Below are 27453 nucleotides of genomic sequence, written 5' to 3'. Positions count from 1 at the left end.
GATTTTCACAGCTTGACTGCAAATATTCATTACAGATTTAACATGGACAAAGAATGAAAAAAATACTACTTTTATACTGAACTGTGTAAATAACAATTAATTCATAGTTATTAACCCGATGAACTTGCATTTGTTTCAATTATATAAATTGACACAGTGTAATTCAGACTTCATTTGTTCAGATCCATTTTCTGTACTTTAGATCCTTTTCCTAATTTTCTTTACAGTAATTTCTCCATTGGTCAGAGTCTAGAAGAAATGAGACAAAGAACAGGGATGAACCACTTCAAATGTCAATTTTACATTCATCTTAATAACGTATCCCAGTATAAGCTATGCAAGGACAAAAAACAGAATGCGATAGAATTGCCCAGTTGGTTGGCAGTATCAGAAGAGAAAAAAAGTTAGGTTAATGTTTCAGCGTAGGCCCCCCAACAAAATAAGCAAGTTTCTTTATAAGACTGTAAACAAAAGTGTGAGGGAAAATAAGATCAGTTCCAAAATTAACAGTAAGGATCCTTCAGTATCTAAGAATAAATAATCTGGAGGATTTTGATCTACTGATATTTGCAAACTGTTGAGTTTCCACAATGCCATTAAATACCGAATGTCCTTTGGCTGATTTCTATTACTTCTATTTACTTTTTATGTAATTGCCAAATTTGAAATCAGCTAATATTTAAAAAAACAAAGATTTGACCAGGAATTATTAAATGAATTCTTTCAAGTAAACAAAAATAGTTATATAGTATTAGGTGGTATTTTTATTTTGGTGTGGTAAAACTACGGCACCCAGTTGTCATGGACTAAATTGAAAGGCGACATTTTATTCTGAGTTGAAGAATCTCAGAAGTCACATTATAAATCCTCCGACATAGCATGAAGCTGTTTACGATTAATATCCTACCTAGTGGAAATTATAAATCCTTTTAGATTCATAACACCTCTTAACCAATAGTAAACATTTCTCTGACTTTCTATAAATGTGTGTAATCTTAAATTCTGGACAAAAACAACAGATTAGCTATTATGTAGCGCTGTTAACTGTTATGTAGCGCTGTTAACTGTTATGTAGCATTGTTAACTGTTATGTAGCGCTGTTAACTGTTATGTAGCGCTGTTAACATGGTAAAATGTCCTAAAGCACTTGAGATGAGATAAAGATTTGACATTAAGCCACAAACAGAGATCTTTGAACAGTGAACAAGGGCTTGATCAGAGAAGTAAGTTTTAAAGTAACATCTTAAAGGAGGAGAGAGAGGGAGAGTGGCAGAAAGGATTCAGGAGGGAATTTAGGATGATATTTAAAATTTAACTGGATAGAATCATTACCGGCTCATTACACCAGTCGATCAGCTTAGTGAGCCGGTAAGATCGTGAGAGAGGCAAAAAACCGAGTTCACACCCGATCTCCTGCCTCTCACGATCTTACCGGCACTGGATTGCCAGCACGATCAGCCTCGCACCTGGGAAGAGCGTGAGGCTAATTTTAATATTTAAATTCTTATTTTAATATAATTAGTGAGTCCCAGACGTAATCATCGAGGCTCACTTGTGTTAATGGTCTCGCCGGTGGAGGCCCTCACCAGCGAGGATCATGCATGGCCCCCAGCAATGGGGACCTTTTGTGGCAGCCTCGCCATTGGGACAAAAGCCCATTGAGGCCCCCCAGGTGGTCGGGGGCAGGGCTTGGCAGTTCCACTTGAACTGTGCCAGTCTGGCACCCTGGCATTGCCCACTGGGCAGTGTCAAGGGGTGGGTCCTAATGGGAGGGGCCTTGATGGAGCAGGGCCATGATGGGGGTGGGGCAATAACAGGAATGCAGGGGGGTAATCTGCATCAGGGTAGGCCAGGGCAGTGACTGGCTGGGGGGCTATCGAGGTGCTGATCGGCTGGGGAGAGGAGAGGGGGGGGGGTGTATCAGGGCGGCGATTGGTTGAGAGGGGTATTGGGTCGCAATTGGCTGGGGAGGCCAGCGATCAGCCGGCAAAGCCAGCGATCGTGGGGGTGGGCGATGGCCGGGATGGATGGGGGGTGGGGTTGATATCCTGGGGGGGGGTGGGGGATTGTGGGTGATAACCAGGGGAGAGGAGGGTGAGGGAGTTGGGGGAGGCGATATCTGGAGTGGTAGGGGAATGACAAATCTCTGAGGGTACTATGTACACTTGTACACAGAACACTTGGAGATCAAGATGCATGCACAATAGTACCCCTCGCAGTCAGCAGCCGGCTTCCCAGCAAGAATAGATTCTGTCCATTCCCCCTACTGGTGTGAATCACACTTTGCCTCTTTTTTACACAAATGTCATACAATTGCTTCTGAGTGCTCGCTCAAAAATGGATGCGATTCTCTCCTGTTTTCATGCTTGTCTGGCACTTAGAATTTTTTTCAGAAAGATTGCACCCTTTATCTTAAGAAGAATAATGGGGTCAAGTTTATCCTGGAGCAGATTATGGGTGGCAGACCAGCAGAGTATGTGGGAGGCTGCCTCATTTTGAGGACTGGATCTCACCAGCATTGGCACAAAGGGCTTCAGCCAGAAATGAAGCTCCCGGGACAGTTTGTCAGCTCAGGACCACCAGAAAGTCAAGTGGCCCAGTCAAACTCAGTCAAAAAGTAGGCGCCTGGCAGATCCTAATCTCTTGACAGTGGGAGGGAGGTGATGATACTGTGGCAACAGCCCCATTCCTGACCTTCCCAGACTGACCAAAACAAAGTCAAATCTACTTTTCTTTCCGCAAGTCACCATTTTGATTTGATTTGATTTATTATTGTCACATGTATTAACATACAGTGAAAAGTATTGTTTCTTGCACGCTATACAGACAAAACATACTGTTCATAGAGAAGGAAACGAGAGAGTGCAGAATGTAGTGTTACAGTCATAGCTCGGGTGTAGAGAAAGATCAACTTAATGCAAGGTAAGTCCATTCAAAAGACTGACAGCAGCAGGGAAGAAGCTTCTCTTGAGTCGGTTGGTACGTGACCTCAGACTTTTGTATCTTTTTCCCGATGGAAGAAGGTGGAAGAGAGAATGTCCGGGGTGTGTGGGATCCTTAATTATGCTGGCTGCTTTGCGGAGGCAGCAGGAAGTGTAGATAGAGTCAATGGATGGGAGACTGGTTTGCGTAATGGATTGGGCTACATTCACAACCTTTTGTAATTCCTTGTTGGGAATGCATTGTGTAACTTCTCCCACCTCAATCCAAAAATGGCATTGGGGTTCCACTAACATCATAGCAACCCTACTGAAATATTTCAGTCAAGTACCCTATTCAGGCCACTGTCCCAGACCTCAGAAAACTTTCAATGGCCACTGTACTAGGAACATAGTAATAGGCCATTCAGCCCCTTGAGCCTGCTCCACCATTCAGTGAGATCTGTGGCCTAACTCCATATACATGCCTTTGGCCCATACCCCTTAATAATTTTGCTGAATGAAAATGTATCTATCTCAGATTTAAAATGAGCAACTGATCTAGCAGCAACTACCATTTGTGGAAGAGAGTTCCTGACCCCTATCACCCTTTGAGTGTAGAAGTGCTTCCTAACATCTCACTTGAATGGTCTGGCCCTATTTTATAGACCATGCCACCTAATTCTAGAATCTCCAATCAACGGAAATAGTTTATCTTTATCTACCCTGTTTTTTCCTGTTAAGGGACTGAGGGTAAGGGAACAGCAATCCACTTTCATACTGTTGTATTCTGCTGGACTGGAGCTTTGCAAATTCAACTGAAAATTAAGTTCAAGATAGTTTTGGACATCTACTTTTGTGATAAATACTGGAGAATATTTGTACACAATTATTCATTCAGTTGAAAGCAAAATCAAGCAGAATGTAAAATTAACTTTGCCCCTGAGCCTGCCAGTTTCCAAAGAGCATGGGAGGTTAAAATTGCCCCTCTCAGGTCAGAAGGACTTCCCTACAAGCTGTATCTACCCTAATATATAGGCATGAGTCAAACTGGTTGCACAAATAGATGTCAGTTTGTGTATTGATATCCATTCAATAGAGTGTTAGTATTATCTGTAGCCTTTAATTTGGAAGCAAGTCCATTATTGCTTAGCCAGTTAGGGAATTTAGACATGCCTATACCAGCGGTTATGACCTTTGATCCTCTGCTAATGTATCATGTTATTTTGGATAACTGAGGACATTCATCATGACTCTTTGCTGGGTTTGAGTGTGTTATCTATGGCCTTTATATCATTAGTGTTCTGGTTCAGTAACTAGAATGATAGTATCTCCTACTTAGTTTATAATAGCAGAATGAGCTCAAATGTTATTTTGTTCTATTTCGGCTTTTAGAATACATGCAATGATTATGTGTACACGTACTCACTTGAAATATCAATACAGGAAATAACTAAATTAAACTTCAGAACTGAATACGCGAGTCTGTGATTTAGAAAGAGGTTTCCAGAAACCTAATGTAATCAGACTTCCTGGCACTCACAGAATTGTGCCATTGATAAGTCTTTGAGTAATCTCAGAGAGCAGCTCCAAGTCCTTCAACGCCACTGCCAATAACAACAGTAACTTACTTCAATCATTTTGTCTCCACTCAGTTCCATGGCTGCAGTCAGTCCCTCCATTGTGATAACAAGCTTATTCTCACCTTCCAGCTTTGCCAAAGCCTAAAAGCAAACAACAGGATAATTAAAGTTTCTTCAAAAGACTTTTGTGTTAACAAAGCAAAATAGTGTTCCCAATGTTGTCAATACCTCATTAAGAATTTACAAAATTAATCATTAGTGACGACAGTCCTGGGCTAAACTCTGTCCGATGGATTTTTGCGAAGGCACATGTGAGCTTGTCCATTTAGGATGCAAGAAAAATAGAACAGAGTACTTTCTAAATGGTGAAAAGCCAGAAACAGTGGAATTCAAATAGAGCCTTGGGAACCAATGTGCAAAGGCTGGTAAAATGTCATGGACTGGTCCAGAAAGTAATCAAAAAGGTTAATGGTTTATGTCCAGTGGACTGGAGGACAAGGGTTTAGAGATTATGCTACAGATACACAAAGACCTAGTTCCACCATACCTGGAGTACGGTATTCAGTTCCTGGGTTTGAATCCTGCCACGGCAGATGATGAAACTTGAATTCAATAAAAGTCTGGAATTAAAAGTCTAACAATGACCATGAAGCCATTGTCCATTATCGTAAAAACCCATCTGGTCCTTTTGGGAAGGAAATCTGCTGTCCTTACCTGGTCTGGTCCACATGTGACTCCAGATACACAGCAATGTGGTTAATTCTTAAATGCCCTCTGAAATGGCCTAGCAAGTCACTCAGTTCATGGGCAATAAATGCCGGCCCAGCCAGCAAAGCCAACATCCCGGGAATTAATAAAATTAAACTAAGGGTCAAATTGCGGGTGGAGATTACACAAACTAATGTTGTCCTGGAAGTTAGCAGGTTAAGGGGTGATTTGATTGAAGTTTGCAAGATATTAAGGAACTGTTGGGTGAATCGAGAGAAACCATTTCATCTGGTTAGAGTGTCTAGAACCTATGGCCTAGTAACCAGAGCTAGGTCTTTCAGTGGTTCGGAAACAATTTATTTTCAAAGAGTATGGAAATAAAATAAAACTCTCTTCCACAAACAGCAATTGATGCCAGGTCAATAGTTAATTTTAGCTGAGAGACTGATAGACTTTTGTTCACCAAAGGTATTGGAATATTGTGCCAAGGTTGAGTTAGATGGAGTTAGGTCACTGATGATAGATCAACTATGATCTCACTGAGTTGCAAAACAGGCGCAAGGGACTAAGTGACCTACTCCTGTTCCTAAATTCTTTCCAATGAGTGCAGCATTTCCTGATGCTGCTGATAAATGCTTTTCTTTCAATCTCAACACTTGACAACATAGGTTAGACTGTGCACTTGGGAGGCATGAAGCTTGATGTATGAATCACATGTGTACAGAGTTTGTAAAGGCCTGGGACTAGTCCTGAAGTTCTCAGATCAAAGATTTCATCGAATCATAGAATCCCTACAGTACAGAAGGAGGCCATTCGGCCCATCGAGCCTGCACTGACCACAATCCCACTTTATCAGCTTAACTCCACATATTTACCCTGCTAATCCCCCTGAAACTAGGCCAATTTTAGCATGGCCAATCAACCTAACCTGCACATCTTTGGACTGTGGGAGGAAACTGGAGTACCTGAAGGAAACCCACGCAGACACGGGGAGAACATGCAGACTCCGCACAGGCAGTGAACCAAGCCGGGAATTGAACACGGGTCCCTGGCGCTGTGAGGCAGCAGCGCTAACCACCGTGCCACCCATCATGTTCAATGTAGATGTTAATGTAAGTCTTAAGCAGAAGTTTTCGAAAGAAAAGTCTATGAATTTCAATATACGTTTTCAGAGGTTTTTCTTAAGTTTAACTGTAAATTGAAGATAGGAAGGAACTGAACGGGAATTGAAGAACAAGAATCATGGAAGACTTTAAACGTGAAAAATATCTATGTAAGAATGAGTGAAAGACTCGAGAGGTAATCACAGCTGTGGATAGTCAAATACACCATCAAACTCTTGTTCCAGAGTTGTTTGAATCATTGAAATATCATTGCTGAAATGCAATTGAGCAGGCTGAAATAATGAAGGCGATTTTGAGACTGCGTTAGCCATGCACGGGATCAGCGACGCAGACGCAAAATACCGTGATTTCCAATTTTCAAACCCTCATTTTAACACATTAGCATATCATTAGCCAGCACTCACTCCAAGACTCTTCCCCCCCTCCCCTACTGAATATTCAGCAGGCACCGGCAAGAACTTGGTGACCTCACCTCCAAGGGGGATATCGGATCGGAGAGCTCAGGCAGCCGTCACCCTCCAGGGTGTGGTATGCTGAGGAGCCACCGGTGAGGATGCGGGGGACACAAATAAGTTCAACTCAGGGCCGGGAGGAGTGGGGTTCACCTTCGGGGAGGGATCGCTTGCAGGCCTACCTTCCCTTCATGTCAGGGTGCACCGAGGTTGGAAGGGGTCTGGCGGTTGGCATGCAGGCTGCGCTTCCTCTGTCTCCTCCTTACTGGATTTGTGTCCGTATCCCCACTGAGGGAGTGCCCTTCCAGAGTGGGAGCTGGACAGTAGCTGAGAGGAGGTGAATACAGAGGCTCAGCACTGGGGGTGATTGTGAGGTTCCCGGGTGGTGTTCCATGAGGGGTCAGGTTGTAAGGGCAGGAAGAGGGTGCTTCCCTGCTCATGAGGCCTGAAACCCTCTCAGTGAGGGAGGATGACTGTTGTGAGATTTGAACCCTGCACTGAGGCAGCAGTGTGAGAACAAAGGAGGTACGCTCAAATCCACCTGTCAGGGAGGTTCGACTGTCAGGAATTAGTCTAAGGGTAGTGGCTGTGGCAGATGGATGGCTAGTTAACTCTGCAGTCCTTGTGGCCTGGGGGAGTGAGGGTGTCCTTGACATAATAATTGCAGTCTTCCCACAAATCCGGTGTGCTTCGCCTGCCACAAGAAGAAGCCAGTTGTCCAATCAGCTCCCTCACCCTTCCTTGACTAGCCAATTGTGCCAATCAAATCAGCAGAGCCATACATGAGTGTCACTGATTGGAGCCAAGTTCTTAACTTTTTGGAAGTATTAGCTTCAAGCATTGAACTCTAGTGCTCACTCAAGCGTTAACATTACACAGCTAACATTGATGTGTACCACTATGTAAGGTGTGATGCTGATGTCTATCATCACTCACCTTTCAAGGCCCTGACCGGACCAGTCTTTGAGGTCTTTCATGAGGATGCAGGCACTGGTCCCATGCATCCATTCACTGCCCTTTCATCGAACACCAGGATGGCAGAATGGTTGGGGTTAGGTGCCACTGAGACTCTCGCGGGTCCATGTGCTTCATCCAGGTGGAGTAGGGAGGACAACTGTGGGGAAGTGGCTATAGTGTGAGAGGGGAGGGAGTGAGGCTTTGTGGAGAAGCACTAACAAAGAGGGAAGCACATGGGTGGATTTTCCAGAGACGTAGAGGGCTGAGGGTCGGGGGTCCATCAGGAATCTTCATCGCTCACTTTGATGTTCTCTTCCTCTCAGTGTATGATTCTGGAGAATCATGGAGCCAGTTGAGCCGGCTATTCTAGTCATAGCGATGGACCAGCAGCAGAGACATCGACATACCGCTGCATGTGGCCAAGACCAGAGCCCTAGAGGAGGGGCCTGGTCATTTGCTCTTCCGGGAGCAGAATCACAGACGGTGGAGCCTCGTAGGAGACACAACCAGCAATGGGTCTTCCGACATTGAACATCCTACCTGCAAATGTCGGAGCTGCAGTGCCGGTGAAGACTGCATCTGTTCTGGGAGATGGTGGACCACCTTTGCCAGATCCTGTAAGAACTGGTATCACATGGAAAGGGATGGCAACACCCATTGCCCCTGGCCGTTAAGTCACTGCCGCTCTGAACGTCTAGGCAAGTGGCTCGTTTCCAGGCAGCATGTGTGACCTGTATGGCATTTCCCAGTCAACCATATGCAGATGTATAAGGGAGGTTACAGATGCGCTTTCTGTGAGGGCCCACAAGTAAATTAACCTGAACCAAGACCAGGTGAGCCAGGATGCCAGGGCCATTGGTTTCGCCCACTTAGCAGGCATGCCCCAGTTGCAGGGTGGGATTGACTGCACTGACATGGTCCTGCGGTCTCCATAGAAACATGTGGTATCATTGATGAACTCCGAGGGATACCACTCCCTCAATGGCCAACTCGTTTGTGATCACACGATGCGCATAATGTAGGTGTGTGCCTGTTTCCCGGGAGGCGTCCTTGACAGTTACATCCTGGGTCACTCTCAGATCTCAGTCATCTTTGAGGGGGAGCAGCGGCTGGAGGGAAGGCTCCTCGGGGACAGGGGCTACCCCGTCAAGAGGTGGCTGATGATCCCAGTGTGGAGGTCACAAACACCTGCGGAGACTTGCTGTAATGAAACTCACGCTTCAACACACGTGTCAGCAGCAGTGAGTCTTTACCGTGTCGAAGGTATGGGAGGTGGGAGAGACATAACAATGCCATTCTCAGACTCAGTAAGAAGTTTAACAACACCAGGTTAAAGTCCAACAGGTTTATTTGGTAGCAAAAGCCACACAAGCTTTCGAGGCTCTGAGCCCCTTCTTCAGGTGAGTGGGAATTCTGTTCACAAACAGAACTTATAAGACACAGACTCAATTTACATGAATAATGGTTGGAATGCGAATACTTACAACTAATCCAGTCTTTAAGAAACAAAACAATGGGAGTGGAGAGAGCATCAAGACAGGCTAAAAAGATGTGTATTGTCTCCAGACAAGACAGCCAGTGAAACTCTGCAGGTCCACGCAACTGTGGGAGTTACAAATAGTGTGACATAAATTCTGATTCTAGGATCGCATGATAAAGACTCAGGAGGAAAAAAGCAGAAATATTTATGTGAAATAGTGTGACATAAACCCAATATCCCGGTTGAGGCCGTCCTTGTGTGTGCGGAACCTGGCTATCAGTTTCTGCTCCGCGACTCTGCGCTGTCGTGTGTCGCGAAGGCCGCCTTGGAGAACGCTTACCCGAATATCAGAGGCCGAATGCCCGTGACCGCTGAAGTGCTCCCCAACAGGAAGAGAACAGTCTTGCCTGGTGATTGTCGAGCGGTGTTCATTCATCCGTTGTCGCAGCGTCTGCATAGTTTCCCCAATGTACCATGCCTCGGGACATCCTTTCTTGCAGCGTATCAGGTAGACAACGTTGGCCGAGTTGCAAGAGTATGTACCGTGTACCTGGTGGATGGTGTTCTCACGTGAGATGATGGCATCTGTGTCGATGATCCGGCACGTCTTGCAGAGGTTGCTGTGGCAGGGTTGTGTGGTGTCTTGGTCACTGTTCTCCTGAAGGCTGGGTAGTTTGCTGCGGACAATGGTCTGTTTGAGGTTGTGCGGTTGTTTGAAGGCAAGAAGTGGGGGTGTGGGGATGGCCTTGGCGAGATGTTCGTCTTCATCAATGACATGTTGAAGGCTCCGGAGGAGATGCCGTAGCTTCTCCGCTCCGGGGAAGTACTGGACAACGAAGGGTACTCTGTCCACTGTGTCCCGTGTTTGTCTTCTGAGGAGGTCGGTGCGGTTTTTCGCTGTGGCGCGTTGGAACTGTTGATCAATGAGTCTAGCGCCATATCCTGTTCTTATGAGGGCATCTTTCAGCGTCTGGAGGTGTCTGTTGCGATCCTCCTCATCCGAGCAGATCCTGTGTATACGGAGGGCTTGTCCGTAGGGGATGGCTTCTTTAACGTGTTTAGGGTGGAAGCTGGAGAAGTGGAGCATCGTGAGGTTATCCGTGGGCTTGCGGTACAGTGAGGTGCTGAGGTGACCGTCCTTAATGGAGATGCGCGTGTCCAAGAATGCAACCGATTCCGGAGAGTAGTCTATGGTGAGCCTGATGGTGGGATGGAACTTGTTGATGTCATCATAGAGTTGTTTCAGTGATTGTTCACCATGAGTCCAAAGGAAGAAAATGTCATCGATGTATCTAGTGTATAGCACCGGTTGAAGGTCCCGTGCGGTGAGTTTCACTGGCTGTCTTGTCTGGAGACAATACACATCTTTTTAGCCTGTCTTGATGCTCTCTCCACTCCCATTGTTTTGTTTCTTAAAGACTGGATTAGTTGTAAGTATTCGCATTCCAACCATTATTCATGTAAATTGAGTCTGTGACTTATAAGTTCTGTTTGTGAACAGAATTCCCACTCACCTGAAGAAGGGGCTCAGAGCCTCGAAAGCTTGTGTGGCTTTTGCTACCAAATAAACCTGTTGGACTTTAACCTGGTGTTGTTAAACTTCTTACTGTGTTTACCCCAGTCCAACGCCGGCATCTCCACATCATTCTCAGACTCCACAGGGATGGAGCGGCGACTGTACATGGAGCCTGGTGCCGTGAAATGACAGGGTGGAGGATCTGTCGGTGAACAAAGCAATGTTTAATGCTAGAACCATATTACAACGGTGACCTTGGCAGGCGTCCCCTGAGGTCCTGGACATTGAGGGTCTGAGCCTAATTTTGGGCAGCGCAGATGTTACAGTGTTGTCCTCTTCGGTATGCAGGGCCGGAGGTGTGTTGCTCACAGGGAAGGGGGTGTCAGATAGGCTGGATGCCTCCAGGGTCTCCTTGGTGCATGTTCCCACGCTGTCCTCCTGCTGATCCTCTTCCCTTTGGGTGCCGGGGGGCCCCTGGGCTCTTCATTGGGATAGAGGGGTGGCTGGGGTGAGATCCAGAAGCCCTGCCATCCTCTGGCCCTGACCCTGTGTCCGCACCATGCAGTTGAAACCCTGCAACTTGGAGCTCACGCCCACAGCCACGGAGGTCATGAGCTGAGCCATGGTGCGGACATCTCCTGCCATGGAGTGCGCCTCCTGCACCAATGTCCTCACTGCAGACGCCACCCTCACGGTTTAGCCTCGCTGCGTTGAAGTGAAGTCACCACCTCCACGGACTGAAAACAATGTGACTCCTCCAGTTGGCCTTGCAGTCTGAGGAGGGCTGCTCTCATCCCTACCTGATGCTCACGGCTCTGCCTTTGCAGCTCCAGGACAACTGGGCCCAGAGGCATGTCATCAGCTAGGGGCTCAGCAGAGTCCTGGGCTCTGGCATCCTTATGTCAGGTCCCTGGGATTCTGAGGTGCTCACCAGTGAATGATCCAGAAGCCTGTCTACTAGTTAATTCACTGAGTATCCGCACTGGTGGAGGGTGCAGGTGACAAATGTGACGCCTCTTATATGGTGATGTCCGAGAAGTCCCGCTTGGAGCTGCCCCACTGATTGTCCGGCAAGGGAAGGGAGATGGGGGTGACTGATGGGAGAAATGTTATTCACGCGAGGCTTGATCCATGACGGCGCGTCCTGAGGGTTCTCACTTTAGTCTGCTGCCTCCACTTTGCCCTCTGCACAGCTGCAGTCCGACTCCTCACCGGCCAACTCAAAGGCTCCCTCCTCAAAGGGCATGAGGCACCTGAGCTTGGGCATGACTCCGGCTGGTTGTGCCCACTCACAGCGGGTATGCTCGGGTTTATGGTACAATGAGACAGAAAGGGAAAGTGTTGCCGGGAGCCCTGCCACTTAAGATGGTGATGGGGTGTGTGGCATGTGTGGGCATTGAGTGGGAACAGGGATGTGAGGAGCAGTGAAGTTACTGGGGGGGACCTGCGGTGACGGGGGTGGGGGGGGGGGGCGTGGGGGAGGCGGTGGGTGTTGGTGGAGAGAGCTCCGCGTGATGGGTGTTGGCAACCCGTGAGGTGGCTGGATGAGAGATCAGCTTGGAGGTGTGAAGGATATGTGATTGAGTACGGGGGAAGATTTGAGGAGGCAGACTTACCCTGGTCGTACAAAAAAGATCATTCATCTTGCGGCACTGCTGCCCCATCCTCTCCTGCAGTGAGCTGGCACTTACTAAAGCTGCCACTGCCTCTCAGATGGGGGGTGGTCAACTTGCTGGACGAACATCTGTGCCACCATGCATAGAGGACATCCCGCCTCTGCTGCACACCATCCTGGAGTTTGGTCAGGGCTCCCCCCGAGAATCCTGGTGCTGTCTTCTGGGCTGCCATCCCTATGACTGGATGTGGAACAAGTGCTGGGGAGGTGTTTAAATGGAGCCCCCCATTGATTGCAGAGTTAGGTTGTCCTGGAGTAAGCGGATTAGGCAGCCATGGGTGCAGTGTGCATCATGTGGAAAAAAAACATTTTGCTCAATATTCCGTGAGGTTTTCCACCCCTGGCATAGATGGGATTCACGCCGGTTTTCAGAACCGACACTTGGACAAATTCTGGTAAGATTCCGCCAAAAAAGGAATTCACTCAATTATTATTGGGCTCCATGGAAATAAATCTGAAATGTTATCAGTGGTGGCCTGAATGTGCTTCGCAACAAGCAATTCCAAAAATGTAACAAAACCAACAGGTAGAAGCCATCAGTACTTCAAAAGGCATTTCACAGGATGTGAGTCTCCCAGTAATGAGATTAGCAGGCTTTGGAAAGAGCAGAAGGATGAATACATTGCCCTGCTAATAGGAAACAGCTTAGTTAGATGATTGAACCATCGAGGGGAGGCACACATATGTTATTCTTTGAGAACCACAGAAGCGGAGGGGACAGACAGAAAATACACAGAGGAGAACCATCAAAGGGAAAAATAGTATAATTGCCAGGACACGGAGAAACAGTGGAAGGCAGATTCCATCTAGCAGCCTGGAAGCCAGTCCTAGCGAGCAGGCAAGAAGCATAAGTGCAGAAACCTTTGTGCAGGCAGTTAAATCCATATCTTCGCTGAATCAAGAAGAGATGTTTCCCAGAATAACTCCCCAGTTGTGTCAGTGTGGTAACTATAAGCTGGCCTTTACTTATGGACTTAATCAAGTGGATGTTGTTTGGGGAGAAGGAAGTCCTGAAAGAGTTCAGATCTCTTAAATATACTTTGGATCAAAAAGGGTCATTTCTACATAAACTGTGTGGGTATGTTGAGTAATTCCTATATGTAACTGTAACTGTCTTAGATCAGTGGGGCAGCACGATGGCACAGTGGTTAGCACTGCTGCCTCACAGCACCAGGGACCCGGGTTCAATTCCCAGCTTGGGTCACCGTCTGTGTGGAGTTTGCACTTTCTCCCTATGTCTGCGTGAGTTTCCTCCGGGTGCTCCGGTTTCCTCCCACAGTCCAAAAATGTGAGGGTTATGTTGGTTGGCCATTCTAAATTGTCCTTTAGTGTTAGATGGATGTCAGGGGGATTAAGAGGGTAAATATGTGGGGTTACGGGGACAGGGCCTGGGTGGGATTGTTGTCGGTGCTGGCTCAATGGGCCAAATGGCCTCCTTCTCTACTGTAGGGATTCTATGATTATAGTTCTGTTCATATGTGTCTTTATTGTAATAAACAACGTTTAACAATATGACTGGGCTGATTCCTGTTCTCACTGGGTCTTCCATGTGACTCCTCACACCATTCCCGTAAACAAAATTATTCACAATCACAAACTGGTGTTCTGAGTTGGGATACCCTCGGAGATAACATCAGCCGGGTTCATGACAGTGGTTTTATGCCTTTCACAGACCCTCAGACACTGAGATTTGCACACGGACCATTGGAGGGAGTTGGCCTGATAGACTGAAAGCTCGCTTAATAATGTTCTTGCACTTCTACAAAAATTGAGTAATCTTACCTTGACTCTGTGGCCAGTGAATGACACAAACTCACTCTCTTGTCCAATGGTCAATTCATTGGTAATCACTTTGCTACCATAATTGTAACTGGTTTGAAATGTATTCCCATTTTGCACAATTTCAATAATTTTGCCTAGGTCTTTATATTTCTCAATTACTTCATCTGAGAGTCCTAGCAAATAAAAACAAATGAACAAATATTTCAATATTTATCCAGGGAGAAAGGAAAGTCTTTTCAGATCTCCTAATTGTTAGTGCTCAAGTAAAGATCCAAATCAAACATATGCAACATGAAAGGAATGTGAATATTTTGCTCTGTGACTCACCGCAAACACAAGACAAATTTCTGTTTCATTGCAGGAAGTTAAATACTTCAAAACAGAGAGGCATTGTGTTGCTCTACATGTTCTAACACAGGCCAGGATTTTCCATCCCCCCTCCCCTTGGCGGATGCGGAGAGCCATTCAAATATCTGGTGACTTTGGCAGGACAGGAAAATCCTGCCGGCGGGAGGGGCTGGAAAATTCCACAGGCTGAATTGAAAATCATATTAGCAAAGGAATGATTGCAGGCTATGGGCCAGTGGAAGTGATTTTTTAAAAAGCATTTTTCATGGAAAATGGGGTATGGTTGGCTGGACCAGCATTTATTGCCCTTCCCGAGTTGTTCTTGAGCGGGTGGTGATGAGCTGCCTTTCCAAACTACAGCAGTCCATGTGGTGTAAGAATAGCCACAAGTAGGAAGGGAATCCCAGGATTTTGGCCCAGTGACAGTGAAGGGACAGCGATGTGTTTCCAAGTCAGGGTGGTAAGTGATCTGGAGAGGAACTTGCTGGTGGTGGTGTTCCCATGAATCTTCTGTCATGGTTCGTCTAGGGAGTAGAGGTCACGGGTTTGAAAGGTGCCGCCAAAGGAGCCTTGGTGAGTTTCTGCAGTGCATCTTGTAGATGGTACACATGGCTGCCACTTGTGGATCAGCGGTGGATGGGGTTCTAATCAAGTGGACTGCTTTGTCCTGGATGATGTTGAGCTTCTTGGGTGTTGTTGGAGCCGCACTCATCCAGGCAAGGAGAGAGTATCATACCCTTGATTTGTGTCTTGCAGATGGTTGACAGGGAGTCAGGAGGTGGGTTATTCACTACAGAATTCCCAGCCTCTGACTTGCTCTTGCAGTCATTGTATTCATATGGCTGTTCGGTTCCTGCTCAACGGTAACCACCAGGATGTTGATAGTCGGGGATTCATCAATGATAATACCATTGAATATCAAAGGAACATTAATCACTTAATGTGCTTTACAAATGCAGAATAGTATGAGGCAGGTTAGTCATTAAAAAGGAATGATGTGGAGATGCCGGCGTTGGACTGGGGTAAGCACAGTAAGAAGTCTCACAACACCAGGTTAAAGTCCAACAGGTTTATTTGGTAGCAAATACCATAAGCTTTCGGAGCTTGCTGCTCCTTCGTCAGATGGAGTGGTCTCCATCCACTCCATCTGACGAAGGAGCAGCAAGCTCCGAAAGCTTATGGTATTTGCTACCAAATAAACCTGTTGGATTTTAACCTGGTGTTGTGAGACTTCTTACTGTGCATTAAAAAGGAACACAGCTCCTAATGCTTAAATGGGTTTGAAATTTCTATCACTCGTTATCCCACAGTTGACAATCCTAACATTTCTGTGATGTTGACAGCCCTTGTGCATCACCCCAGAATAATGGAAAAGAAGGCAAGAAAGATGATTTTGGAGAAAAGAGCTGACGTTTCGAATCCAGATGACTCATCTGGACTTGAAGCGTCAGCTCTTTTCTCTCCTTACAGATGCTGCCAGACCTGCTGAGATTTTCCAGCGTTTTCTCTTTTGGTTTCAGATTCCAGCATCCGCAGTGATTTGCTTTTGTAAAGAAGATTTTAGAGTGGAGGGTAGATTCTGTGCACACACGTGGCCTTGCTGAAATCGACCATAAATTGTATTGGGGAAGTTGAAACTTAATTTGCTTCAACACGGTATAATGCTTCAGATAAAAAAAAAGACTGTGTTTAGCACTGTGATTGGATCAAATTTTAATTGCTACAATATATAACTATTGTAGATGCTACAAAACACAAAGTCAGAAGTGTTTACTTCAGCCCATTATCAGGATCGACGCCATCATCTTCATTGCAATTATTTAAATCACTTCCATTACAAGGTTTTGTAATGAGGAAGTAAACAGTTTGTTGTCATTGGAAAGGAAGAGAGATGGGGCAGGTGCACCAGCACTGTTTAATTTATTAGCTGCAACATTTTCCATAATTCCTTGTCTCTCCCACATACACACGTTGTTCAATGTGATCAACTATAAAGTAACGAAATATTGTTGCAACAATTGTCTCACTTAAAAAAAAATTCAGTTTAATCTCCCTCCAACATTCTCGCTATTTTTAGCCCCCTGGTGTACACATCACCCAAAGGTGATGCTGCTCTGTACCTGCTCCTGGGAATTCCATCTCCCTCTTGCTTCCCCCTATTCAGAAAGCCACCATTCAGCATTTCTTTCTAGTGATGTCACTGAGTGCGGTACCTCAGTACAGAGGGAATTAATCTTGTGTCTGGCCAGGCCTTTGTGCTTGCAGCATGCTGTACCCATTGGTAATGATGACATTTTTGTGTTGGTAAGTATTTTTATGATGTTAATTTTTTTTTGTGAGTAAACAGTGGGATACTATTAAAGGTGTTACCCACCTTCAAACCACTGAGAAACAAAGGAAATCTGCTGTAATTCCGATCAGGACAAAAAGCTTGGAACTAGGAATCATTCCATAAAATTCCATTAATTTTATGGAAAATTAGAAAACAGAAATGTGAAAAATCAAATAAATGGCAATATGGTAGGTATGGTGCTATTATAGTAAATAACCTGACAGACAAACCTAGCATTAAGTCAGATTTGCACAAAGAATGTGAAATTGGATGATAATCTACCTAAACACTCAAACAATCAAAGACAAAGCAACTAAGTAGATGTAGTTGGAAGGGATTAAACCACAAAAGAGAAATCGCTTAAAAATTGATAAGAAGGGATTCAAGAATTGAGCCAAAGTATCAGGGTTCTGATCACGCATTTCCTCCTTTTGACATTGAATCATCGATGTTAAATGGCGAGGAACAAAAAGCATACTGGGCTGTAATTCATTTTGCATCCTTTGATAGACTATTTAGTGAAAAACCTTGTTGCATTACAATGTTTCAAAGAAAGTGATGTTTCAGTCCAAATCCCCTTTCATTTTGGTTTTATGGCAGGTACCCTTTTGTTCAAGTCTTGCAGTATCCTGGTCAAAAATCACACATTTTTTCAGCTCCCTGCATCGTGCAGTGCGGCACCTTTGTGTAATTGTAGAATTCCATGAATTGTATTTGTACATATGCTTCGTAACATGAGTGACTATGCCAATCTGAAGACAAACTTTCAAAGTAGGTGTTGTCTTCCAGAATCAGGATAAGCTTGTGTCCTTGCTTCAACTCCAGTACATCCTAATACAATAAAAATCACCTCAATAAAGATCAGCGGAACGTTAGATCTGACACAAATCTTTACATCAGATGATTGAGCTCCTGTTCAGCCTTGCTGCTTTACCGTAAATGGGAACCACTTTTCAGAAGCTTATAGTATCGATTAATTTACGGCAAGCACAAAGATTTTTAAACGCGAAATTACATAAGGTGCAAGTTAAACTTACCCAGAGATTTCATGAGTTTTTCGAAGTTTTCCTGACTCTCCAATTCGTACTTTCCATTGAACGCCATTTGGAATGTATTCGCTGTGACTAAGAGCTGATTCTGAAGAATACTGGCAGCTCCTGTAGCTGCCTTCAAATTAATTTTCAAAAAAATAGAATGAGTAACTCCTTGAAAAGTAATACAATCACTCGCTACCAGGCTATCAAGCACTTGAACCGCTAAACAAGATGGTAATTTTCTGTTTAGACAGGATTATCACCGGTAACCCAGGGGACAGGCAATGGAAAACACAATGCAGCTGAGGCTTGTTTTTGAACAAAAGCAACGAAAAAGGTGTCACTATTTATAGTGTGGCCCTATAATTATTATATTTTCTAGCTGATCATTATATGTCATCTGAACCATTGGTTGAAAATTAGGTAAAGGGCCACTAATGCATTCAAAGATACTAATTCATTCATTCCCCAAGACGATCAAAGCAGCCCAAAGGTACCAATAAAAGATTAGCTGCTGCTAATGGTTTGTAAAGTTGGGATCTTCCATGTGGTATTTTAATGTAGATTAAACAAACAACTATTTTCTCTCTAGCTTCTTAGTTCCATGTGGGAATTTTGAAACTTTTATTTGTGCCAGACTGTGGTCTTACTGCACTCAATGCAAAATCCAAATGATGTGAAACTACTTTGTGGATGTCCTCTCACATCGTTTGGACCATCATCAATCTACCTCCAAAATTATATTATCCATTGTCAATCAAAGAGAATATGGAACTCCTATGCATTGATACAAAGCCAGTAGTGTAAAGGGCATGTGAGCAATGACAGTGGGGAGGCAGTGGCGTTGTGGTATTGTTGCTGGACTAGTAATCCAGAAACCCAGGGTAAAACTCTGGGGATCTGGGTTTGAATCCCACCATGGCAGGTGGTGAAATTAAAATTAAGTTACAATTTGGAATTAAAAGTCCAATGATAACCATGAAACCATTACTGATTGTTGTAAAATGGCAGAGTGGCTAGCACTGCTGCCTCACAGCACCAGGGACCTGGGTTCGATTCCCAACTAAGATCACTGTGTGGAGTTTGCACATTCTCCCTGTGTCTTCATGGGTTTCCTCAGGGTGCTCTGGTTTCCTCCCATAGTCTGAAAGATGTGCTGGTTAGGTGCATTGACCCAAACAGGTGCCGGAGTGGGGCAAATAGGGGAATTTTTTCAACTTCATTGCAACGTTAATGTAAGCCTTACATCATAGAAATCATAGAAACCCTACAGTGCAGAAGGAGGCCATTCGGCCCATCGAGTCTGCACCGACCACAATCCCACCCAGGACCTACCCCCACATATTTTACCCGCTAATCCCTCTAACCTACGCATCTCAGGACTCTAAGGGGCAATTTTTAACCTGGCCAATCAACCTAACCTGCACATCTTTGGACTGTGGGAGGAAACCGGAGCACCCGGAGGAAACCCACGCAGACACGAGGAGAATGTGCAAACTCCACACAGACAGTGACCCAAGCCGGGAATCGAACCCAGGTCCCTGGAGCTGTGAAGCAGCAGTGCTAACCACTGTGCTACCGTGCCGCCCCTATGACATGTGACACTAATAAATAAATTTTAAAAACCCACTAATGCCCTTTAGGGAAGGAAATCTGTCCTTACCTGGTCTGGTCTACATGTGACTCCAGAGCCACAGCAACGCGGTTGACTCTGAAATGCCCTCAGAGATGGGCAACAAATGCTAGCCCAGCCAGCGACGCCCACATCCCATGAACGAATAAGAACATAAGAACATAAGAAATAGGAGCAGGAGTAGGCCATCTAGCCCCTCGAGCCTGCCCCGCCATTCAATAAGATCATGGCTGATCTGACGTGGATCAGTACCACTTACCCGCCTGATCCCCATAACCCTTAATTCCCTTACCGATCAGGAATCCATCCATCCGCGCTTTAAACATATTCAGCGAGGTAGCCTCCACCACCTCAGTGGGCAGAGAATTCCAGAGATTCACCACCCTCTGGGAGAAGAAGTTCCTCCTCAACTCTGTCTTAAACCGACCCCCCTTTATTTTGAGGCTGTGTCCTCTAGTTTTAACTTCCTTACTAAGTGGAAAGAATCTCTCCGCCTCCACCCTATCCAGCCCCCGCATTATCTTATAAGTCTCCATAAGATCCCCCCTCATCCTTCTAAACTCCGAGTACAAACCCAATCTCCTCAGCCTCTCCTCATAATCCAAACCCCTCATCTCCGGTATCAACCTGGTGAACCTTCTCTGCACTCCCTCCAACGCCAATATATCCTTCCTCATATAAGGGGACCAATACTGCACACAGTATTCCAGCTGCGGCCTCACCAATGCCCTGTACAGGTGCATCAAGACATCCCTGCTTTTATATTCTATCCCCTTCGCAATATAGGCCAACATCCCATTTGCCTTCTTGATCACCTGTTGTACCTGCAGACTGGGCTTTTGCGTCTCATGCACAAGGACCCCCAGGTCCCTTTGCACGGTAGCATGTTTTAATTTGTTTCCATTGAGATAGTAATCCCATTTGTTATTATTTCCTCCAAAGTGTATAACCTCGCATTTCTCAACGTTATACTCCATTTGCCATATCCTCGCCCACTCACTCAGCCTGTCCAAATCTCTCTGCAGATCTTCTCCGTCCTCCACACGATTCACTTTTCCACTTATCTTTGTGTCGTCTGCAAACTTCGTTACCCTACACTCCGTCCCCTCCTCCAGATCATCTATATAAATGGTAAATAGTTGCGGCCCGAGTACCGATCCCTGCGGCACGCCACTAGTTACCTTCCTCCAACCGGAAAAACACCCATTTATTCCGACTCTTTGCTTCCTGTCGGATAGCCAGTCCCCAATCCACTTTAACACACTACCCCCAACTCCGTGTGCCCTAATCTTCTTCAGTAGCCTTTTATGGGGCACCTTATCAAACGCCTTTTGGAAATCCAAAACACCGCATCCACCGGTTCTCCTCCATCAACCGCCCTAGTCACATCTTCATAAAAATCCAACATGTTCGTCAAGCACGACTTTCCCCTCATGAATCCATGCTGCGTCTGATTGATCGAACCATTTCTATCCAGATGCCCTGCTATCTCCTCTTTAATAATGGATTCCAGCATTTTCCCTACTACAGACGTTAAGCTGACCGGCCTATAGTTACCCGCCTTTTGTCTCCTTCCTTTTTTAAACAGCGGCGTAACATTAGCCGTTTTCCAATCAACCGGCTTATATCAATAAATAAATAAAAAATCTATATTTTTCAGTGATAATGTCAAGGTGTCATTTGCAATATTATTCTTGCATGCAACCGTAATTATTGATTGCTGTATATCATTTTATTGAGTGTGAATAGTTGTAAAGTTTATTGGTTATATTTGTTTCTTTGCTGTGTTCTTTTTCGTAGCACAACAACATATCTACTGTGTGATGTAATATGTTATCTGTCATGATTTCTGGAAATATATCGCCATTCCTCTGCAGTCGCTGGGTCAAAATCCTGGAATTTCTTCCCTAAATGGCATTGGGGGTCAACCCACAGCACGTGGACTGTAGCGATTCAAAAAGACAGTTCACCATTGCCTTCTCAAGGGCAACTAGGGATGGGCAATAAAAATGCTGGCCAGCCAGCGACGCCCATGTCCCACGAATGAATTAAAAAAAACATTTCTACCTCACAATATAAAATAATGCATTTTGAAGTAATGAGACCAGTCATCACATGTGCAAACAAAGAAACAGCATGCCATTGACAGGTTACACCATGTAATTTCAGGTTAACCTGGGATAGGTATTCATGGAATGCAATGTAAATTGCCCAAAGGATCTTCAGGTGGATGGATGAGTAATGGCGTTGAAGTGTCATTACAGGTTTCATTGTGGTCCCTCCTAATCTGTTTTGTATAAGAAGCGTGTTCAACTTGATGAATAGCTCTCATTTATTATTGGAATTTCACAATTGTTCACAAGGTTTTTGAAATCATTTTTTGAGAGAAAGCACTATGAAAGGAATTTTTACTAAAAAAAAAGGCCTTTGATAGCACTCAAAGTTTACAATCTTATTGGCAATAGAAAAATAAGGGCAGATTACAAGAACAAACTTCAATGAGAAAGATATTTTTTGAGTCTCGATGTTGGAAGTCCAACACGTGAACCTTGGTCCACAGTGAGCGTGCATTCTAATTCTCAAGCCCAAACCTCCAGTGCAAAATTATCAAAAACTGGAACTCAGTCTTCCCTGAGTATATTGTGTATGTAACATCTCGATTCCAGACTGCATCACTGGGATAAAAAGAGAATGGGCGAGATTTTACGGGCTCGCTTGGGCGAGACTGGAAATTCCCGCCCGAGGTCAATGGAGATTTCCATTGTTGGACCCTCGCCTGCGCTGATTCTGTGGTGGGCAAGGTAGTAGAGTTCCGGCCAATGTGTTAGAAATATTCAGCAGGCCTGGCAGCATCTCTAACAGGCCGGAATTCTGCTCCCGAGATGGGTAGCACAAGTCAGGAAATATCTTGGCTTGCCACACCCACCGTGGGGGTAATGGTGCCCCATCAGGCTCAATTTTCACTTCAGGGAGGCGGGTGAGGGTTGGAGTCCCAGACATGGATCAGACGTCTGGACAGGTTTTGCTGGATGTAAAGGCAGGCTGCTAAAATGGCCCACCATGGTTCGCTGGGATTTCGTCCCAGTTGTCCCCTTAAACTTTGGCCCCTCTAGCCCTCACCCCTTACATTGCATCACCCCACCCCCCACACTCACTCCCCATGCAACCTCCATGCCCCCATGCCAACATGTGCCAACTCATGTCACCCACTCACCCCAATGGCCCCTTATAGTCACTGTGTGTTGTGTTTCTAGGTTTGCTTTACACAATCTTACCAATCTCACACACAGGACTGGTAAACTAGAAAAAAGGCTCAATTTATTTGAAGATACAGCACAGGGTGGCTCAGCGGACAAACCTACTCAACGGATTCAGCAACCACTACTCAGGAAGACAGCTCTGACCCCGACACACACTAGCTGCTGATCACACGTTGCGCCCTTAAAGTGATATCACAACATCTCCTTTGCTCCAAGATAATATTACATGCATTAAAAGTCAAAATACATTCACAGACGGGCGACTGTGAAAACTATTTACATAAAAATAGATCAATCTCTGTTTAAGAGTTTAAGTGTGTGTATTATATATGAATGTTTTCTGTGCACTATGTGATTAATGCCTTAATGGTGCATTCCATTTGCTTGGTTAGACCATTAGATCTGTGGTAGTGTGGGAAGGCTGTCACTTTGTCTATGCCCCATTTAGCATAAATATCAGAGTACAGTGGCCCATGGTCCGACAGGGTCTCTTCAGGTGTACCAAAAACGAGAACATTGCACTCATTGTGTCTGCCGTGGATGCACTTGAGATATCCTTCAAGTGCCTGTTGATTGGAAACTTGGAAAAGTAGTCGGTGTCTAGGATTGGTCACCGCCGTGAACAGTTGCGATTTTTGACCAAGGATATGATGGAATCTGATGAGGGTATCGCAGTTCTTTGTGTTGATATGGTTTGTGACTCTGACATGCTTCACACATCCTCACTTTCTTCTCAATGTTGTTGTTGATCCAATGGCCAATACACAGTTTCCCTTTCCTGGTGCCTTGCTAGCTCAAAGCCATCCAACTTGCTCTTAAGCTTCTCCTGTATGTGCACACTGCATTTGCTAGAAGGGTCGATCGATGGAATTGGATCCTCCCTGAGCTGTGGTCCAAAATTACCTCTGAAGCGTCGTATAGCATTGAATCAGTCTGTTTGTTGTAAGTCGAGGACTAACTCAATGCATTATCTTGGTCTCTTCTGCCATGATTGATATATTAGTGATCTCTGTACGGTTACAGCGTTGAGTTCTATATGTACCAGTAATCCAGCAACTGCTAGTCCATTCAGGTTTCCCTCAGGTAGGATATTTGTAGTTTCCAGGCAGATATGCAGTAGCTGCATTTCAATGTCAATGCACCCGTGCTATGAATGGGTGACTCATTGTACGCAGTTAATTTTGCTGTCATATGTTGTAACATTGACTTCTAATGAGCCAGATACAGCAAGCTGGACACTGTGAGGGCTGATTGGCTCAGTTGGCTGGAGAGCTGGTATGGATCTGATTGGTGCCAACAGCATGGTATTCAATCTCCATTGTGGCTGAAGTGGATTCAGGTCCTCCTCCTTGCCCTACCCCTGGTGGAGGTTGTGGTGTTGTGGGTCTGACCTGCCTTCAGGTAGAGAACTGAAGAAGAAGAATTCAAAGAAAGCCAATCCTTTAATAACCGCTTTAAGCTGTCAGTCAAACTGTGAATGTAGGATCTTTTGTTGAGATATTTGTAGAAGCATTAACAATGACATGATGCTAGTCCTTGTGGAAATGTCCATAAACAGTTATTGTGAATCTTTTTTTCAACTCTCACTGAAACAGGCAGCCCATCTTCTATTTTTAAAGGGCTGGGGATTTAAATAACTTCACAGCTACACCATTCTACAGATCTTATCCACCTTCAGGAGCATTTATGTCACTAAAAAATTGTGACTCCCACCATTGCTACAGCAAAAAGGGGGATGTCCCTGTTGAGTTCAGGTTTCTCTCATGTTTGAGTCTTGTCCTACCCCCTTTTTCCATGCTGGCAAAATTTGGATCTGTTGGAAATCCAAATCCACGTCCAGTCTACCTGTGATTGAGAAGTGGGCCAGGGTGTCACGAACGGAACAGCCCCTTCAGGATTCTAACAAGGGAGGTGAGGGGAAGATACGTTTGGTGGTGGCATCACACTGGAAGTGGAAGATCTTTGGGATCCCAGTTCGAGTCGCATCAAAGATATCCAGATTCTGATGTGGAACTCCAGTCTATCAATTTCCACATTTCATGTTTGGATTTTGTGTCCAGACTGGCCTCAGGGATTTCATACACGTGTGACCTGGTAGCAATCTGACATTTTGTAGTTCTGTTGGCCTGAAGACAGGTCTAGAGCAGCTACATAAAAAGAAAATAGCACAAAAATAGGATCTGTGTGGCTGGGTAACAAAGCAGCATAATCAGAGAAGAGTCCTAGACAGGGAGAGCTGCCAGTTAAGAAGAAAGAGAAGAGCAAATAAAGAGGCTTCTGAAATATCAGATCCAATGTGGAATTAGAAATCACATTGAAACCAGACCAGAATCTGAACAGACATCAAGAAGTGAGTCATAGTTTGAGCAGTGAATTAATTTTCTGGTGGCTTGGATCAGTTCATGCAGAGCTGATCTGAAGATCTGTTCTATGAACCAACTACAAATTTGGAAACCATTTGTCACTAACCAACTTGTTTCATGTAAACACAGCTGCTCCATAGAATGTGCCGAGACTTTTCAAATATGCACTTATGTTCTACCCTATTACACTAATATGATGATGTTTTCTACATTGCTATGTGTTGTGTTTTACAATGATATAAAGGCAACAATCACTTGTAAGGGATTGTATAAACACACTGCGGGTTCATTTATTTAAACTCGGCACATTATGGACATGAATAGAAAACTTGAAGTCATCAGCAGCAGAGCTGTGTGTACTCTGTTCTGCTCATAGGCTAAAGTGAAACTGAGACTGGAGCGTGTGACACATTTCCCTTCTGGTGATGGCATGCTGCTATCCCTTAAAGGTATATTATCAATATTATGAACCCCATGAATAGTAGCTAGTTTCACTATTCCTTCCCTAAAGTTAATTCCGCACCTTTCACTGCATTTTGTGATTAAAATAAACAAAGCCTTACACATGGGCAGCACGGTGCACAATGGTTAGCACAGCTGCCTCACAATGCCAGGGACCTGGGTTTGATTCCCAGCATGGGTCACTGTCTGTGTGGAGTCTGCATGTTCTCTCCATGTCTGCGTGGGTTTCCTCCGGGTGCTCCAGTTTCCCCCCACCGTCCGAAAGGCATTGGTTGGGTGCATTGGCCATTCTAAATTCTCCCTCAGTGTACCCGAACAGGCGAAGGGAGTGTGGCGACTAGGGGATTTTCACAGTAACTTCATTGCAGTGTTAATGTAAGCCTACTCGTGACACTAACAAATAAATAAAAACGTGAAAGGATAAGAAGCAATTAATAATCATAAGATTTTAGCAAAATCCATCCAATTTTGCTATATTGCTCAATTAAATTGGAATGAGTTTATCTTGACATGGTAGGGGCCCTCTGGTGAAGCAAAAAATCTTCAGCCACCATCGGCTGTTGAATATTAAATTATATTAACTTCCTCCAGTTAGCTCTTCTTTGTTCTGTCCCTTTACTCTTGTTGTAGGTTATTGCATGTTTGAAGTGCGGGAGAGTTATGCGTTGAACATCTTAGGGAGTTCAGAGTTAATAATTGAGCATCTTTCAAACTTAGAGAAACAGGCTATCCAATATAAACAAGGAGGCTTCAAAGAGTCATGAGAGGAAAGCCAGACTTGTTTTACAACTTGTGTGTCCAAGTGATATGCATGATTAACTCTTACACACTAAGGGACAGTAATGCCATGAGTCTCAAAGGTTAGGTGGCTAGGCTAATAAACATAGTTTATATGAAAAGATAAAAAGATGAAAAGATAGGGCAGCATGGGTGTTAGCACTGTTGCCTCACAGCTCCAGGGGCCTGGGTTCGATGCCGGGCTTGGGTCACTGTCTGTGTGGAGTCTGCATGTTCTCTCCATGTCTGCATGGGTTTCCTCCAAGTGCTCCAGTTTCCTCCCACAGTCCAAAGATGTGTGGGTTAGGCTGATTGGTCATGCTAAATTGCCATAGTGTCCCAGGATTAGAAGGATTAGCAGGGCAAATGTGTGGGGATAGGGTCTGGGGTGGGATTGTTGTCAGTGCAGACTCGATGGGCCATAGGATTTCTGTGACAGGTAATAAAGCCTGTGTCTCAAAGAATTTAAGACATAATTTCAGGAATTGTTGTTTAAGGAAAATTGCTTTAGACTCAACTATTACAACTGTTAACAGGAATGGACTGTTTCCATTGGATTTGGGAATAGATACATCATGAGATCTTATCTCATACAGGCAAAATGTAACATGCAAAGGTACGTGATCATCAACAGATTTGCATAGGACTTAAGCTAGAAATGGAAGACAAAAGCCAAACTGTGTTTTCTTGAACCAATCACTCAAAGCCGACATCAACAAAATGAATTCAGACACTCTGGCAGCATCTGTGGGAAGAGAAACAGCTAATGTTTGAAGTCGAGTACAACTCTTCCTCAGATCTCCAGCAGCTGCAGTATTTTGCATCAATGAAGTTTGTCCTGTATACTCCACCATCTCAAAACGTGTTGCTGTAAAAGTCAGAAACAAAGGAGGTTGAATGCAACACTACACAAAGAAATTATTTTTGATACGGTTCCACAACGTATGTGGTAGTCTGTCACCATGACTCTGGCCTAATCAACTGTACGTTATAACAGCTGCCTTTTACAATTACAAAGATCCGGTTTACTTCCCTGATCAAATCCTGCT

At 44.8% G+C, this 27453-nt stretch overlaps 1 protein-coding gene across 1 annotated transcript; it reads right to left on the bottom strand.

Annotated features, from left to right (window-relative positions):
* Positions 1-198: 198 nt before the first annotated feature.
* On the bottom strand, positions 199-17979 carry LOC144502053 (fatty acid-binding protein 1, liver-like). Its single transcript, XM_078226062.1, has 4 exons — positions 17913-17979; positions 14196-14368; positions 4550-4642; positions 199-249 (listed from the first exon to the last, which is right to left on the bottom strand). The coding sequence occupies exons 1-4, from the start codon at positions 17977-17979 to the stop codon at positions 199-201; spliced, it is 384 nt and encodes a 127-aa protein (XP_078082188.1).
* Between the last annotated feature and the right edge of the window lie 9474 nt (positions 17980-27453).

Source organism: Mustelus asterias, chromosome 12 (assembly GCF_964213995.1).
Source record: "Mustelus asterias chromosome 12, sMusAst1.hap1.1, whole genome shotgun sequence".
Taxonomy (NCBI): Eukaryota; Metazoa; Chordata; class Chondrichthyes; order Carcharhiniformes; family Triakidae; genus Mustelus; species Mustelus asterias.
The sequence above is the reverse complement of the archived record's forward strand: the minus strand, read 5'-3'. Positions and strand labels throughout refer to the sequence as shown.

Bases quoted from the DNA above. Each gene is read 5' to 3' on its own strand.
- LOC144502053 (XM_078226062.1), bottom strand. From the start codon at position 17,979: ATGGCGTTCAATGGAAAGTACGAATTGGAGAGTCAGGAAAACTTCGAA. The intron at 4,643-14,195 runs GTAAGATTACTC...GTTTGCTTTTAG, and splicing joins TCACTGGCCACAGAGTCAAG to GCTTTGGCAAAGCTGGAAGG. The intron at 250-4,549 runs GTAAGTTACTGT...CATTTCTTCTAG, and splicing joins GTGGAGACAAAATGATTGAA to ACTCTGACCAATGGAGAAAT.